The sequence below is a fragment of the Ogataea polymorpha genome (genome assembly GCF_001664045.1).
Source record: "Ogataea polymorpha strain NCYC 495 leu1.1 chromosome Unknown OGAPOscaffold_5, whole genome shotgun sequence".
NCBI classification, from domain to species: domain Eukaryota; kingdom Fungi; phylum Ascomycota; class Pichiomycetes; order Pichiales; family Pichiaceae; genus Ogataea; species Ogataea polymorpha.
Window position 1 is genome coordinate 239016 of NW_017264702.1, and position 14838 is coordinate 253853.

At 48.8% G+C, this 14838-nt stretch overlaps 10 protein-coding genes across 10 annotated transcripts; 5 read left to right on the plus strand and 5 right to left on the minus strand.

The window, feature by feature from the left end:
• Positions 1-96: 96 nt before the first annotated feature.
• OGAPODRAFT_94623 (uncharacterized protein) lies at positions 97-4796 on the plus strand (the record flags this gene model as incomplete). The annotated part of the gene is made up of 2 exons (XM_018357581.1): positions 97-122; positions 159-4796. 2 exons carry the CDS (start codon positions 97-99, stop codon positions 4738-4740), a joined length of 4608 nt encoding a protein of 1535 aa, XP_018209716.1. The 3' UTR covers positions 4741-4796.
• Positions 4775-5131, minus strand: OGAPODRAFT_9024 (uncharacterized protein; the record flags this gene model as incomplete). The annotated part of the gene is made up of 1 exon (XM_018356962.1): positions 4775-5131. One exon carries the CDS (start codon positions 5129-5131, stop codon positions 4775-4777), a length of 357 nt encoding a protein of 118 aa, XP_018209717.1.
• Positions 5132-5181: 50 nt separating this feature from the next.
• On the plus strand, positions 5182-5696 carry OGAPODRAFT_16767 (uncharacterized protein). Its single transcript, XM_018354654.1, has one exon. The coding sequence runs from the start codon at positions 5220-5222 to the stop codon at positions 5655-5657; it is 438 nt and encodes a 145-aa protein (XP_018209718.1). The 5' UTR covers positions 5182-5219; the 3' UTR covers positions 5658-5696.
• A 40-nt stretch (positions 5697-5736) lies between these two features.
• On the plus strand, positions 5737-8803 carry OGAPODRAFT_16768 (uncharacterized protein). Its single transcript, XM_018354655.1, has 2 exons — positions 5737-5766; positions 5797-8803. Exon 2 carries the CDS (start codon positions 6237-6239, stop codon positions 7518-7520), a length of 1284 nt encoding a protein of 427 aa, XP_018209719.1. The 5' UTR covers positions 5737-5766; positions 5797-6236; the 3' UTR covers positions 7521-8803.
• On the plus strand, positions 5798-6181 carry OGAPODRAFT_9026 (uncharacterized protein; the record flags this gene model as incomplete). The annotated part of the gene is made up of 1 exon (XM_018356963.1): positions 5798-6181. The coding sequence occupies one exon, from the start codon at positions 5798-5800 to the stop codon at positions 6179-6181; it is 384 nt and encodes a 127-aa protein (XP_018209720.1).
• Positions 7531-8820, minus strand: OGAPODRAFT_88996 (uncharacterized protein; the record flags this gene model as incomplete). The annotated part of the gene is made up of 1 exon (XM_018356924.1): positions 7531-8820. The coding sequence occupies one exon, from the start codon at positions 8818-8820 to the stop codon at positions 7531-7533; it is 1290 nt and encodes a 429-aa protein (XP_018209721.1).
• A 69-nt stretch (positions 8821-8889) lies between these two features.
• On the minus strand, positions 8890-10063 carry OGAPODRAFT_16769 (uncharacterized protein). Its single transcript, XM_018354656.1, has one exon. It carries the CDS (start codon positions 10056-10058, stop codon positions 8901-8903), a length of 1158 nt encoding a protein of 385 aa, XP_018209722.1. The 5' UTR covers positions 10059-10063; the 3' UTR covers positions 8890-8900.
• Positions 10064-10441: 378 nt separating this feature from the next.
• OGAPODRAFT_16770 (uncharacterized protein) lies at positions 10442-12469 on the plus strand. Its single transcript, XM_018354657.1, has one exon. It carries the CDS (start codon positions 10594-10596, stop codon positions 12403-12405), a length of 1812 nt encoding a protein of 603 aa, XP_018209723.1. The 5' UTR covers positions 10442-10593; the 3' UTR covers positions 12406-12469.
• A 17-nt stretch (positions 12470-12486) lies between these two features.
• OGAPODRAFT_24677 (uncharacterized protein) lies at positions 12487-12918 on the minus strand (the record flags this gene model as incomplete). Its single annotated transcript, XM_018355281.1, has 1 exon — positions 12487-12918. The coding sequence occupies one exon, from the start codon at positions 12916-12918 to the stop codon at positions 12487-12489; it is 432 nt and encodes a 143-aa protein (XP_018209724.1).
• A 514-nt stretch (positions 12919-13432) lies between these two features.
• On the minus strand, positions 13433-13856 carry OGAPODRAFT_24678 (uncharacterized protein; the record flags this gene model as incomplete). Its single annotated transcript, XM_018355282.1, has 2 exons — positions 13433-13472; positions 13501-13856. The coding sequence occupies 2 exons, from the start codon at positions 13854-13856 to the stop codon at positions 13433-13435; spliced, it is 396 nt and encodes a 131-aa protein (XP_018209725.1).
• Between the last annotated feature and the right edge of the window lie 982 nt (positions 13857-14838).

Below are 14838 nucleotides of genomic sequence, written 5' to 3' on the forward strand. Positions count from 1 at the left end.
GGTAATAGCCAGTACGCCGATTAGTTAAACCAGCACAACCCGGCCCTGCCAATTGGAAAAAAGTCCCTGAGCTCTGGCAACTACCAAGAGAACACCATGGAGACCCATTTTGAGCCCGGAACGTAAGTACCAAACCGGCCCATATCGCTAACCTTTAGCCGCTGCTGGATCCCCGACGACAAGGTGGGATGGCTGGGCGTGGAAGTCACGGCCGTCAACAAGAAGGATGGCAAGTTTGCTATTGATCTCGTGAGTGAAGACGGCGCAAAAAAAGTCACCATCGAGACAGATAATCTGAATGAAAACAATACACAACTCCCACTGCTGAGAAACCAGGTCGAGACCGTGGAGGACCTGACCGAGCTGTCACATCTGAACGAACCGTCTGTTCTTAATGCGATAAAGCTCAGGTATGCCCAGTTCAGCATCTATACATATTCTGGTATTGTGCTGATTGCAATCAACCCTTTCCAGCGCAACGACGAACTGTACTCGCCGCACAGAATCCAGCGATACGCGTCCAAAACGAGGGGTGAAGAGGAACCCCACCTGTTTGCCATTGCAGAGGACGCGTATCGTTGCATGAAAACGGATGGTCAGAACCAGTCGATCGTTGTCTCTGGAGAGTCGGGGGCGGGAAAAACCGTGTCTGCCAAATACATCATGCGGTATTTTGCGTCTGTCGACTCTGACCACAACAACCACGACATGTCGGACACAGAAAAGCAGATCTTGGCCACGAATCCCATCATGGAGGCCTTTGGTAATGCCAAGACTACAAGAAACGACAACTCGTCCAGATTCGGCAAGTATCTTGAGATCCTGTTTGACCAGAACGTTGTGATCATCGGCGCCAGCATCAGAACTTACCTGTTGGAGCGCTCGCGTTTGGTTTTCCAGCCGGCTACCGAGAGAAACTACCATATCTTCTACCAGATGGTGGAAGGTCTGGACGAGGCTTCCAAAAAAGAGTTTGGACTTTCATCTGTGGAAGACTTTTTCTACCTGAACCAGGGCAAAATGCCACGTATTGCTGGTGTAGATGATGCCCAAGAGTTCAAAGAGACTTGTGATTCGCTTGCTCTGGTTGGTATCACTCAGGAGAAAATGCACGAGTTGTTCAAGATTCTGTCTGCTCTGCTGCACATCGGAAACATTGAGATCACAAAGACGAGAAATGACGCAATTTTATCGCCAGATGAGCCGAACCTCGTGAAGGCCTGCGAGTTGCTTGGAATTGATGCTGCTGAGTTTGCGAAATGGATTGTAAGGAAACAGATCACCACGAGATCCGAGAAAATTGTGTCTAACTTGAATCACCAGCAGGCCACGGTGGCAAGAGACTCGGTCGCTAAATACATTTACTCGTCTCTTTTCGATTGGCTTGTCGACTACATCAACTCTGATCTTTGTCCTCCAGAACTCAAGAGCAAAGTGAAATCATTCATTGGTGTTTTGGATATTTATGGTTTCGAGCACTTTGACAAAAACTCTTTTGAACAGTTCTGTATCAACTATGCCAACGAAAAACTGCAACAGGAGTTCACTCAACACGTTTTCAAGCTCGAACAAGAAGAGTACGTCAAGGAGGAAATTGAGTGGTCATTCATCGAGTTTTCTGATAACCAGCCGTGTATTGATGTGATCGAGAATAGACTCGGTATATTGTCGTTACTGGACGAAGAATCGAGACTGCCTTCTGGAAGTGACCAGTCTTGGATTGAGAAAATGTATCAGTCGCTCACCAAGTCTCCCTATGACAAATCTTTCAAGAAGCCCAGGTTTGGAAATAACAAGTTTATTGTTAGCCACTATGCTCTGGACGTCACCTATGATTCCGAAGGCTTTATTGAGAAAAACAGAGATACTGTTTCCGAAGGGCAGCTGGAAGTTTTGAAAGCCACAAAGAACGCTTTACTGACAGAGGTTTTGGCAACAGTCGACAAACAAGCTGAAAGACTTGCTGCCGAGCAAGCTGCTGCTTCTTCTGCTGCTAAGCCTGGCAAGAAAGCTGTTAAAAAGCCAACTCTCGGTTCTATTTTCAAGTCGTCTTTGATTGAGCTTATGAACACAATCAACTCGACCAACGTTCACTACATCAGATGTATCAAGCCAAATGAGGAGAAAAAGGCGTGGGAATTTGACCCATTGATGGTTCTGTCTCAATTACGTGCCTGTGGTGTTTTGGAGACCATCAAGATCTCGTGCGCAGGATTCCCATCTAAGGCAACCTATCCAGATTTTGCCAGATACTATTCAATTCTTTTGCCGTCCAGTGAGAAGGAGAACTACTTGCGCGGTTCTGGTTCTGAACAGGAAGCCATCGAGCTTACCAAAAAGATCCTGAAAAATACCATTGATGATGAGCGCAAATATCAGACAGGAAAGACCAAGATATTTTTCAAAGCAGGTATTCTTGCTTTATTGGAGAAGTACAGATCAAACAAGATCAAGCAATCTGCTGTGACAATCCAGAAGCATTTGAAGGGCCACCACCAGCGCAAGGAATATTCCCAAGTGCGTAGATCGCTACTGCTGACACAGTCTCTTGCTAGAGGATTTTTGGCCCGACAACGAATCAGAAAGGAGATGGAGAACGATGCTTCTATCAAGATCCAATCTCTTATTAGAGGTTATTTTGTGCGGTCCAGATACAACTCTTCTAGAGCTTCGCTTGTGTCGTTACAGGCTATTTTGAAAGGCCATCTCTATAGAAGCAAGCTGAGAGAGTCGCTACAAAAAGATGCGGCTACCTTGATCCAATCTGCTCTCAGAGGAAGAGCAGCCAGAAACCACTACAAGAAAACACTATGGGCTGTGGTCTTTGCTCAAAGCTGCTTCCGTCGCCAAGTTGCTCGTAAGGAGTACTTGCACTTAAGAGCTGAGGCAAAGTCTGTTAACAAGCTCCAGGAAGTGCAGTACAGTCTTGAAAACAAGGTCATAGAGCTGACCCAGTCGTTGACTTCCAAGATCGACGACAACTCGAAATTAATGAGCGAGATCGAGATTCTCAGGTCGCAGGTTTCCGATTCTCAGAAACAGCACGCCGAGTTCAAGTCGAGAGAGCTAGAATTCAACCAAAAGTATGATTCTACAGTGTCGAAACACACAGAAAGCCTGAGTGCCTTGAATGCAGAGTTGGAGAAATACAAGCAGGATTACGAAGCGGCACGTCAGAAAGTCGATGAGCTTACGCAGCAGCAGGTACAGTTGAAGAAAGAGCTTGAAGAGAACGTTGAACAACTCAAGGCCGCTCAGAAAGCGCTTGATGATTCACAGAAAGAGAATGGTGATCTGAATAGCTCAATTTTGCAACTAAAACAAGAACTATTAGAGTTGCAGAACCAAATTTCCGTTGGTGCTCCTGCCCTTGGTAAATCACGTGCGATGGGTACGCCAGGCTCTCCAGGCTTAAACCACAAGAGTAACGGAAACTACGAACCTCGTCCTGCGTCGATCATGACCACGACCTCGAATAAGGACGATATGGATCTTGAAGCCATCAACAGCGAGCTGTGGTCTCTGCTGCGCAATTCTCAGGCCTTGCACAAAGAAACAGTCGATGGTCTGCTGAAAGGTGTTAGACTGCCGTCGGCCGCCGTGGCCTCTGAGCTGACCCGCAAAGAAGTTCTCTTCCCAGCACGGATCATCATCATTATTCTGAGCGATATGTGGCGGCTTGGTCTTACCTCTGAGAGTGAGGCGTTCCTGGGCGAAGTCCTGGGCGTGATACAGAGCATTGTGAGCGGATTGAAGGATGACGACGTGATCAAACATGGTGCCTTCTGGCTTACCAACACTCACGAGCTGTACTCGTTTGTGGCCTATGCGCAGTCCACCATTTTGGCTAACGACTCCATCAGCAAGGACATGAGCGACTCGGAGTATGACGAGTACTTGAAATTGGTTGCAGTTGTGAGAGAAGATTTCGAGTCATTGTCGTACAACATCTACAACATGTGGATGAAAAAGTTGCAGAAGGACCTTGAGAAGAAGTGCATTTCTGCTGTGGTTCTGGCCCAGGCTCTGCCTGGTTTCCTTGCTCCAGAGTCGTCGCCGTTTTTGAGCAAGATGTTCCAGAACAATCAGCAGTACAAGATGGATGACATTTTGACGTTCTTCAACAACGTGTACTGGGCGATGAAGGCCTATTTCATAGAGCCTCGTGTGATGAACGAGGTTCTGATAGAGCTGTTGAAGTTTGTGGACGCTGTCTGTTTCAACGACCTGATCATGAGACGGAACTTCCTGTCATGGAAGCGTGGTCTGCAGCTGAACTACAACGTGACGCGTCTGGAGGAGTGGTGCAACGGCCATCAAATTCCGGATGGCTCGACGTATCTGTCGCACCTGCTGCAGGTTTCCAAACTCCTGCAGCTGCGGAAGAACTCGCCGGAGGACATCGACATAATATTCGAAATCTGCCACTCGCTGAAGCCCGTGCAGGTGCAAAAGCTGATAGCGCAGTATGCTGTGGCCGACTACGAGGTTCCGATCGGTCCTGCTGTGACGACGTACTTGGCCGAGAAGGTGAAGAGCGACACGTCCGAGGGCGCTACCGATTTCTTCGAGCCGTTGAACCCGGAGGGCCGCTTCAACGACCCATTCAGAGACGTGGAGCTGCGTCCGTTCCACCGGGTCGAGGCGTACGTTCCTGCGTGGCTGAACATTCCTGTGATCAAGCGGATCATCGAGCTGGTGACGCGGAACGCCACTGCGCAGGAGGCTGCCACGGAGTAGATAGAAGTAACGTGTTAGAGGCGTGTTAAATAGTCTAATTACTGAAATGGATGGCGATAGGCACAATGATGACCACCAGGAGAATGACAATCACAAGAGCAAGACACAGCTTGAGCTTGAGGTTCTTTTTCCACATGTCTTTTCTGACCTGGTTTGCAGATCTGTTGAACAGTTTTGCGTTTGTGCTGAGGTCGTTTGCGCGGGTGTCGATATCCTCCAGCACCTCTCCCCTCTGGTTGATGGCCTCGATGTTGTTTCTCATGATTCCGGCCGTTTCCTGGAGCGTGTTCTGCAGATTGTGCAGGTTCTGATTCGACGGCTGTGTGTTCTGTTCCTTTTGCGCGTCGTCATTGAACGGGTTGTATGGGTCGTAAGCCTGGGCGCCGGACATATTTGAAGGCGAAGTAATGACAGATAACTATTTCCAAAATAATTTGGAGCCTCCGGTTTGCGGTGTGCTCCTAATTAAAGTCAACCTCATGGGCAGCGTTTTTCTTCCGCATCTGCGCACGGGCTGGCATGTCGACCAGGCGATCTTGTCCGAGGATGACCGGCTTGTGGTCATCCGTTTTGGACGCGACGCCGACCGCGAGTGCATGCTGATGGACGAGATGCTGTACAGCATCTCTGCCAAGGTGAGCCAGTTCGCAGTGGTGTATCTATGCGACATTGACGAGGTGCCGGACTTCAACGAGATGTACGAGCTGTACGATCCGATGACGGTGATGTTTTTCTACCGCAACAAGCACATGATGTGCGACTTTGGCACGGGAAACAACAACAAGCTCAACTTCATGGTTGGCGACAAGCAGGAGCTGATCGACATTATCGAAACGATATACAGGGGTGCTGTCAAGGGAAAGGGTCTCGTAGTTAGCCCGAAGGACTACAGCTACACGGGACGGGGCAGGATTTAGGGGCAGATGCAAAGCCCGCGTATGATTTATAGAAGAAGCCGAAATAAATATTTTTAACTATTATGGCCTCTCAGAACTATCCGTCGTCGGCAGACTTGCCGCTCGAAGAGTAAGTACTTGTCCGTTAGTCTAACGTCAGCATGACTCCTTTCGAGAAGATCATCTTCCGCTCTAAACAGCAGCCGCTTGTGCCGCTAGGGTGTTTGGGGACGTGCGTTGCTGTTGCGATGGCTGCAAAAGGCGTCCGTACAGGCAACGCCAGGAGCGCGCAGAAGTGGTTCAGATGGCGTGTGGGCCTGCAGGGCCTGACCATCGTGGCTTTACTCGCAGGGTCGTTCTACTTTGACAAGACTTTGAGGGAGGGCAAGACGGAGCAGGAGCTTGCTATCGAGAAAGCCCGTATGAGGGAGCGGCTCTGGATCGAGGAGCTCGAGCGCCGCGACGAAGAGATGAAGGAACGCCAGAGACGCGCAGAACTGGCCAGAAAGCGCAAGGAGGACGCTGAGGCCTCCAAGGGCGACTAGTGTAGGACATAGTTGTATTTGCGGACCTGTATATATTTTTTTCCTGATTTTCACCATGTTCCGACGATTAGTGTCCACTGCGTCGTCGACGTCGGTGTCGAACCTTGCCATCGCGACAAAACAGCAGTTGTACATGGTCGACGCCAGCTCGCCCGGGTCTGTGTTTTTCCTCCCGCACGGCACCAGGATATTTAACAAGCTTGTGCACTTCATGAAGATTCAGCAGGAAAAGCATGGCTTTACCGAGGTTATCTCGCCGCTCATGTACAAAAAAGATCTCTGGGAGACTTCGGGTCACTGGGAAAACTACGCAGACGACATGTTCCGCGTCGAAAGCAATTCTGGCTCCAACAAACTCGAAGCTGTGTACGGACTTAAGCCCATGAACTGTCCGGGCCACTGCGTGATATTCAGACGTTTTGCCCGCTCCCACCACGAACTGCCTATCAGGCTGTCTGACTGGTCCAGCCTCCACAGAAACGAGCCTAGCGGAGCGCTCACCGGCCTCACCAGAGTTAGACGGTTCCACCAGGACGATGGCCACATATTCTGCTCCAAGTCGCAGGTGGGCGCCGAGATCGGCAAGACGTTACAGCTCATCCGGCTGTGCTACTCCGTTTTTGGCTTTCAGAAGTACCGGATGATGCTTTCAACGAGACCGGAAACGCACATTGGCACGGTGGAGGAATGGGACGAGGCCGAGAGCGAGCTGCAAAAAGCCCTCGATACGCACGCTGGGCCGGAAAACTGGGATATCCGCGACAAGGACGGTGCTTTTTATGGTCCCAAAATCGACGTGCTTGTCACAGACCGCACAGGGAAGGAACACCAAGCTGCCACCGTGCAGCTGGACTTCCAGCTGCCGCAGCGGTTCCAACTTGAGTATCAGGGCGAGCGCGGGCCGGAAACGCCGATTATGGTGCACCGTGCCGTGTTCGGATCGGTGGAACGGTTTATGGCGCTGCTAATGGACGAGTATGAGGGCAAATGGCCGTTTTGGCTGTCTCCTCGCCAGGCGGTGATTATTCCTGTCAACGAGACACATTTGGAGTACTCCCGCAGGATCCAGGAAAAACTAGGCGGTCAGCAGGACCTGGATGTTGCTTCTTCTTTGCGAGACGTCAAGTACTATGTGGACGTCGACTTTCGGGCCGAAACCGTGGGTCTGCGGACAAAGGACGCCATTCAGAAGGGCTACAACTACATCATTTTGGTGGGCGATCGCGAGGTTCAGAGCGGAAAAGTCGCGGTGCGCTCGCGAGACAGCCGCAAGGTGCAAACCATGGACATAGACGAGCTCCAGGCGGTTTTTGCAGACCTGGAGAAATCTTATAAATAGCTAGCTATCTCTATTTTTGCATTTTCTTGGCGAGTTGCACCACCTCTTTCGATATGGCCGGAAGCGGCTCCTGGTCGAAGTTGATGCTTATTTGCGGAGTGCCGCTGTTGATGACGCTCGAATCAACCAGGTTCTGCGGGATGAAGTCGCCATGCTTCTGTAGAAACTCCATCCTCTTCTCGTGGTCTTTTTCCACAATGTTGCTGATGGTGCTCCTGAAATTGTCAATTGCCGACGAAATGTGCTCGTTTACGCGCATGCGACGGTCCAACTCCAGTATCAGCGAGTAGTAGGACCGCACAAACTGCTGGAAGTCGCTGTTGTACTGGACAAGCTCGTCCTGGTGTGTCTGTGCGATCTCCAGTTTCCGGCTCACTTCGGTGTTGATATCCGAAAACTCCTTGAGCTGCACCCTCAGCTTCGACTCGCCGTACTCCTGAAGCTCGCAAACATAAGTTTCCACGCGCTGGAAGTAATCCTCGAAAATATCCAGTATTTTCATCACCTCTTTGCAATTCTTCTTAATTATCTCTGCATTGCTGGTTAACGACCTTTGCGCCTCCGGAAGCTCCTCCACGTCGTTCTGAAGAACAGAGACCAGCTCGTCCTTTTCGTCCTGTGGAACTGCAGGGTCCTTGAGAATTGCCTCTCCCTTCTCACACTGGTCGTAATGGTTGTTGAAGCTGGTCAGAATAGCGACCATGTCGTGCTCCAGCTCGGCGTTGATCTCTAGAAGCTTCGAAATGGGGTCAATTGAGCTTGACTGAGTGTCCACCAGCCTCATGTCGCGAAACTTGCTATCCAGAGCATTCAGCTCGTTGCTGAGGTGGTCCAGATCAGAGGTGAGTCTAATGAGTAGCGCGTCGGTCCTATTCCCCTTGATGAGAGTCTGGATGTCCTTCAAATTCTGTGACACGCCGTTGAACAGCTCCTCCACACCAGACTCGCTAATATACTCGTACAGCGTTGTTTGGCCATCGAACACCACAACAGTGTTTTTGAGGGTGTCTATGGTCCGATGCAATCTATCCACGTCTTTGAGCAGCTGGCTTTGCAAAGCGGCCCTTTTCTCCATCACTCTGTTCAGATTCAACACCAGCGAGTCTCGGATGATCTCCAACAGCCGCAGCTGTTGTTTTAGAGCATCCAGATAGTATATCAGCTTGGGTACTTTCATTTCCCGTCGCCGCAGTTTCTCGCTCGTAGACGTCAAATACATGTTTGCGTCATTGCAGACCTGTTCGGCATGCGCCAAATTGGCACGAGCGTCGGCTACCCATTGCGCAATGGGAATAGCCATTTGAAAAGTGAGATATCAAATGAATTTAATATATTGAATATATTATTTTTCTAAGACAAAAAAAAAAAGGCGAATTTCCTCTACTCGCTGTCAGTTCCCCACTCTCTGTAAGTGGTTTCCTCCAAGGTTCCGAAGACGTCACCTAGATAGTTGTCTGGAGCATAGACAGTGCCGTTTTTGTAGGTATCCCAATCAGAAATGACGTCCTCGATGAAAGGCTTTCCTGCAACCACCAAGTTCTGAACTGCTACCTTACTGCCACCCTGAGACACCTCGGTGAAGAAGTAGGTGGTCTCGTTGTCGTAGTAGTTTGCGTAGGTAAAGTCCGAGGCAGATCTCATGATGACAATGCGGCTGAAATCGACCAGGCCGTACTGAGCAGCTCTCATAAGAGCCTCCAGCGTGGCATTGTCCTCCTGCTGCGTGGTGCAGTAGGTGGCAGTTCCGTTGGTGATAAGGTCGGTGTAATTGCTGAAGGCTTCGTCGAAGTCTGATCCAAACCAGTAGGTATCAGAAGTCAGGGTATCACAAGCGATAGCTTTAGGAGTTCTGTTGGCTGGTGCGTAGTCGTAAAGAGCTCTGAACTCAGAGTTTCCGGTGGTTCCATTGAACAGAGCCGTTTTCTGGGCCAGTTCCAAAGCACGGTCTCTCAGGGCCTCATTGACCTCAAAGATCTCGGTTCCGTACCACTCGGTTGGGTATTGTGTGGAGTTGGTGGTGCCGTACGAGAAATAGCCGGTGCTCCAGTTGGACGGCATCTGACGAGCATCGACTTCGTACTCCAAGATCTGGACCGCAAACCGAGCAAAAGTCACGTCTCCCAGTGTTCCCTGTAATGGAGAGATTCCAGCAATGCCGGCGATCAAGAAGTAAGTCTCTGCCAGGTCAAACAGCGGATTCAGAGCCAGGGCTGTCATGGTGGAGGCCGCATTAATTTCACCCTCACCGGTGATGACCTCACAGATAGAATAATTGTGGTTGCAGTGGACTTCCGGGTAGATCGGCGACAACCCAGGAATTGTCACGTTGTGCACAAGGTCGAACTCTTCCAGGAAAGGTTCGGCCTCATAGTCAAACATGTTGACAATCAAGACCTTTGGCTGATACGTCTCCAGCTCGTCGTAGACGGTCTCATTGAGGCCCGCGGTTTTGACGGGATAGAAAGATGAAGTGGAGGCTGTGGAGTAGGCGCAGCTCACTCCAGCAAAAGCGAAGGACAACAGAGCAGTGAACTTCATACGAGAGAATTGAAATACTTGGGTTGTTGGGTGTTGCTACTTGCAAGACTTTTAAATAGTTTCGGGAGCTGCAGCATTTGTGCCTAACTCAGTAATGCGAACCAATCCGTGTACTCCGTTGCTCGTGCGAGAAATTTGTTTACCGATTGACTTGTCTGATTGCTGCTATATCAAAAATAACAATAGCCAAAACGCGGCACCATGCGCACTATTTACCATTATCTCTCTGAATTTAGAAACTCGACCAAATTGGATACCGATTTTTCTTAATCAAGTATCCATGCCCAAATCGCTTTTTCGTGCGACAACCCTACACACGAAAATTTTTTACCGTTTGTCTCGGCCTGGAGAATGAGTTAAAAAAAAACAAAGTCGACATTCTCGCAAACAAGAGCCCTAATATTTAAATCTCGAGCACCAACTTGTCCCAAACGTTTCCAAGTTTCTACAACAGCAATCACCAGTTTTACGTCGTCGCTCATCCCGGCTTTTGGTACCTCTGTTAGTTGTTCAAAGGTGCCCGTTATTATCTGCAATGTCCGCCACAGTTGAATCGTCAAGAAAACCTTCGATGGCTGAGAGACGTCCATCGATGGCCGAGCGCAGGCCATCGGTGCAAACAGGAAGACGGCCGTCTGTGATCCCACATCTAGCGGGGATCGAGGATCCCGTGCTCCCAACAATCCCGGATCAGTGCGACGTGCTGATTTGCGGAACAGGGCTCGTCGAGTCTATTTTGGCCGCAGCGCTTGCCTGGCAGGGGTCCAACGTCCTGCATGTCGACTCCAACCCTTATTATGGCGATACCTCGTCCACCCTCACGATCGAGCAGATCAAGGCCTGGTGTGCAAATGTCAACCTCAACACTCCGGGCTTCCAGGGTTTCTCCAAAGCGCTCCTCTACATTCCGCGTCCCGATCAACTGAACAGCAGAGACTACAGCATTGACTTGACTCCACGGATCATGTTTGTCAAGTCCGATCTTCTTTCTTTGCTCATCAAGTCTAGAGTGTACAGATACCTCGAGTTCCAGTCCATCAGCAACTTCCATACTTTCGAGAATGATTCTTTTGGAAAGATGTCTTCTTCAAAGGAGGAGATCTTTACAGACCAGTCGCTGTCACTGGCAACCAAGAGACAACTGATGAAATTTATGAAGTTTGTCTTGGAGTCAGAGAGCGCCCATATTGCCAAGGAACTGGAACACTATAAATCAACACCATTCACCGATTTCATCAAGGAAAAATACAAGTTGGCACCTGCGCAGATTAACGAACTATGTTATACACTAGGGTTGTCTCCTACACCTAATATTCTCACTATAGAAGGTATCTCCAGAATTCGGAGGTATCTGTCGTCGTTTGACGTGTACGGCACCTTCCCCGTGCTGTACTCCAAGTTCGGAGGACCCGGAGAACTTTCCCAAGGATTCTGTCGATCTGCTGCTGTGGCAGGTGCAACTTACAAGCTGGACTCGCAATTGCAATCCTATGACAGCAAAGACAAGATTGCCACGTTTACGGATGGCAACAAAGTGAAAGTTACCGAACGGCTGGTTTGCTCTCCATCGCAAGCTCCTGATAATGCACAGAACGTTCCCGAAAAGAAGTATGAGGTGACCAGACTGATCACCATTGTCAAGAAATCATGCAAGGAGTGGTTTTTTGAGGGAGAGTCTGCTGCTGTGGTGGTTTTCCCTCCAAAAACGCTTCCTTCCAATAACGTGTATCCGGTGCAGGTTATAATCATGGGTTCGGGGTCCGGCTGTTGTCCTCAGGGTCAGTGCATATGGTATTTGTCGACTGTCGAGAATGGCGAAAAAGCCAGACGCGACTTGGAAGAAGGGTTAAGCAAGTTAGAGGAAAGCATATTGCGAGAATCGGAAGACAGTGGATTTGATGTGGAGCTGACTGACGAAGACGTGGTCTCCAGACCAGACGGAAGCATCTCGGTCATTAATTCTGTCAAACTGGGTAAATCTTTCAAGGAGTTCGTTCCGCAAGAAAAACTGACGTATTTGTTCAAGCTGATGTTCACTCAATACACTTCTGTGGAGCCATTTGGGGTGGTGAACGAGAATGTTTTCAAAAAGGCCTTGAAAGAAGGCACAGAGAACAGTGTCGATTACCAGATTCTTTACTCGAATATGCCTTCTGCCGAAATCTCATACGACGGAATAGTCACCGAAGCCAAGTTGTTATACAGCACCATTGTTGGTTCCGACGACGACTTCTTCGATGTGGACTTTGAGGACGACGAGGAAGACACCCTAGCAGCCGCGCGAAACGACTCTGCGATAGTGGACGACGACGACGAATTCAAAGACGAGATGGATTTCGAACTATAGGTCACCGGATGACCACTCCTGTGTATTAGGAACTTTTAATGTAATGTGCAGCCGATATAATTAATTAGTACATCATCATATTTACTGCTGAGAGAAGTACTCCAAAAGAACATTTCTCTCCTCAGAGTCGGCACCCCAGTTCTTGATGACAACACAAGAAGCACCAACAACCTTTCTGGCGTTTCCGTCTCTGTCCAAAGCACAGAGACCTGCCCACTCACCGAGCTGCTTGGCGTCGGAGACCTTGATCAAAGGAATCTTCTCCTCTGGTTCATTGCACAAAGCCTCAACCAAAGAAATAATCTTGGCCTCAGTGACGGAGTCACACAAGACACACAGTTGAGCCTCACCTCTAGCCAAAGCCTTAATGGCCTCTCTGAGACCTCTGGCAAGACCATCGTGAACCAAAGCGGTTCTCAGGACCTTTTGCAAGCAATCCTCGATGGACACGGAAGAGGATTCTTCAACAACAACTTCTTCTTCGATTTGGACTTGTTCTTCGACGTCAGACATTATAATAACTTCTTCCTCAGATGAGATCTGGTCAGTTTACAGAGAGAAAATGTTTTTCAAAAATTAGCAAAAAATTGAGCGAAAAATTATACACGTGACTTATGGTTGGGTTTGCCAGACCTCTAGATAAATAGCGGTATCTCGACTGCTCCACCAACTGTCTGTAGTCTGTCTGCTTTGTCTGGCTTGTTGTTCTTGCGGCCCTCGAGCTTTCGTTTTTTTGTCTGTTTTCCTTTGTTTTCCCTTGAAACTGGTTCTGGCGCAGGACTGTGCCCCAGCACCGACTGAGCCAGTTCTTTGGTGATTTGTAAATCCACCAGCTCTCCGGCGGAGCTTGGGGCCGCTGACTGAGTGATGGCGGACTGGAAGTAGTCGTCGATGGTAGTGAGCTGGCCATTGCGAGCGATTTTAATCACTTTGACGTTTTCGTCCTCTAGTATCATTTGCTCCACGAATCGATTATTGTAGCCGTGATTTGCGCGCTCGTATTCGGCATCTTCGTTTGCAAGGGACTCTAGCGTGATGAATTCAATGCTTGTTCCGAAAAAAAGGTTCTTGCCGTCGCTAGATGATAAGCTAGACCCATTTAAGGTGGACGAGCCTAACAAAAGCGACACAGAGGTAAGACCAGCGAGATCTTTGCGGACTTTGATCGATTTTGACAACTTTATTGCTCTCAGGATTTTGGCAAAGTAGCTGAAGTTATAGAAGGAAGAGATGGACGTGGAACACAGGACCATCTGAGTCTGTTCCTCATTGACGAGCTCAGGCTTGTATAATTGCATGTCTTTCAAAAACGGCTTTCGAGAAGGAAACACAAGCTTGGAGTATCCGATCGATGCATCCTCAGACTTGGAGATCAGGACAAGTTTTCTTTGGTGTTCCGACCGCATGTTCGAGCAGTAAAGAATCAGTTCTTCGGTACTTAGATCCTTCATGTCTTTGAGTGCGTCGTAGAGTAGAGACGACTGTAGGGTGAGCTCCATAACCGTTTTGGACGTGTCGAGCTGGAAATAGGTAGATCCCGATTGAGAGTCTGTAATTTCAGACTCAAAATCGGCCGGATCGATAAATAGCGTGGTCAGCTCGCAGCGCTCAATGATGAAGTCGTCCTCGAAGGTGAGTATAAATGGAGAACCGTCACCCTTGTAGCTCAAAATACATTTTGTACGCAGTTCTGGATTATCCTTGTCACCCGGTATATGAATATTGATTGTCTCTATCAGGGACTTGAGATCAAGATGGACGGAAACGCTCTGTCTCGAGTCTAGAGACTCGGAATCATCGTCGGTGGTACTTTCTTCTTCGTCTGAGACTAAAATGCGCTCTTTCTTGACATGGATCGGATAGAATTGGAAACTGCTGAAGAGTCGTTTGTCTAATGTGAGATACACTTTGCAGATATTGTTGTCAACAACACTGAAACAGAGCCCATTTTGCGTGATGTTCAACAAACAGCTACCTCCAAAAGGCAATATCGACGAGATCAACTGGTATATGGGCACGATATTGCTTGTTGAAGCAGTAAACTGGATTTGTTCAAGGGGCATATAAGAAGTAAAAAAAAACGCGTGGGTATAAATTTATCTCAAATTAAATATATCTAGACTATTAACTCTGGCCAGAGAACGAAGTAGAAAAAATTCAGCACTTAGGTAGCAACTCACAGAATTGTCCTTAATGAGCGAGCTCATTCGATAGAGCAGCCTTGGGGCTCTTAGCTGATGGAACAGGTGAAGTGCCAGGCAGCATTGTTGTAGGCAAAAAATCCGTAATCAGCGTCGTCATCCTGTTCTTGTCTCTGAGCAGTGTTCATGGAAGCTTGCATTTTGAAGTTGTTGTTGAATGGTGATGATCATTGGGAGGCAGATCACCTGTATTTATAGGCTCCTCGGGAAACCCACAGGATGGACTTGAGTC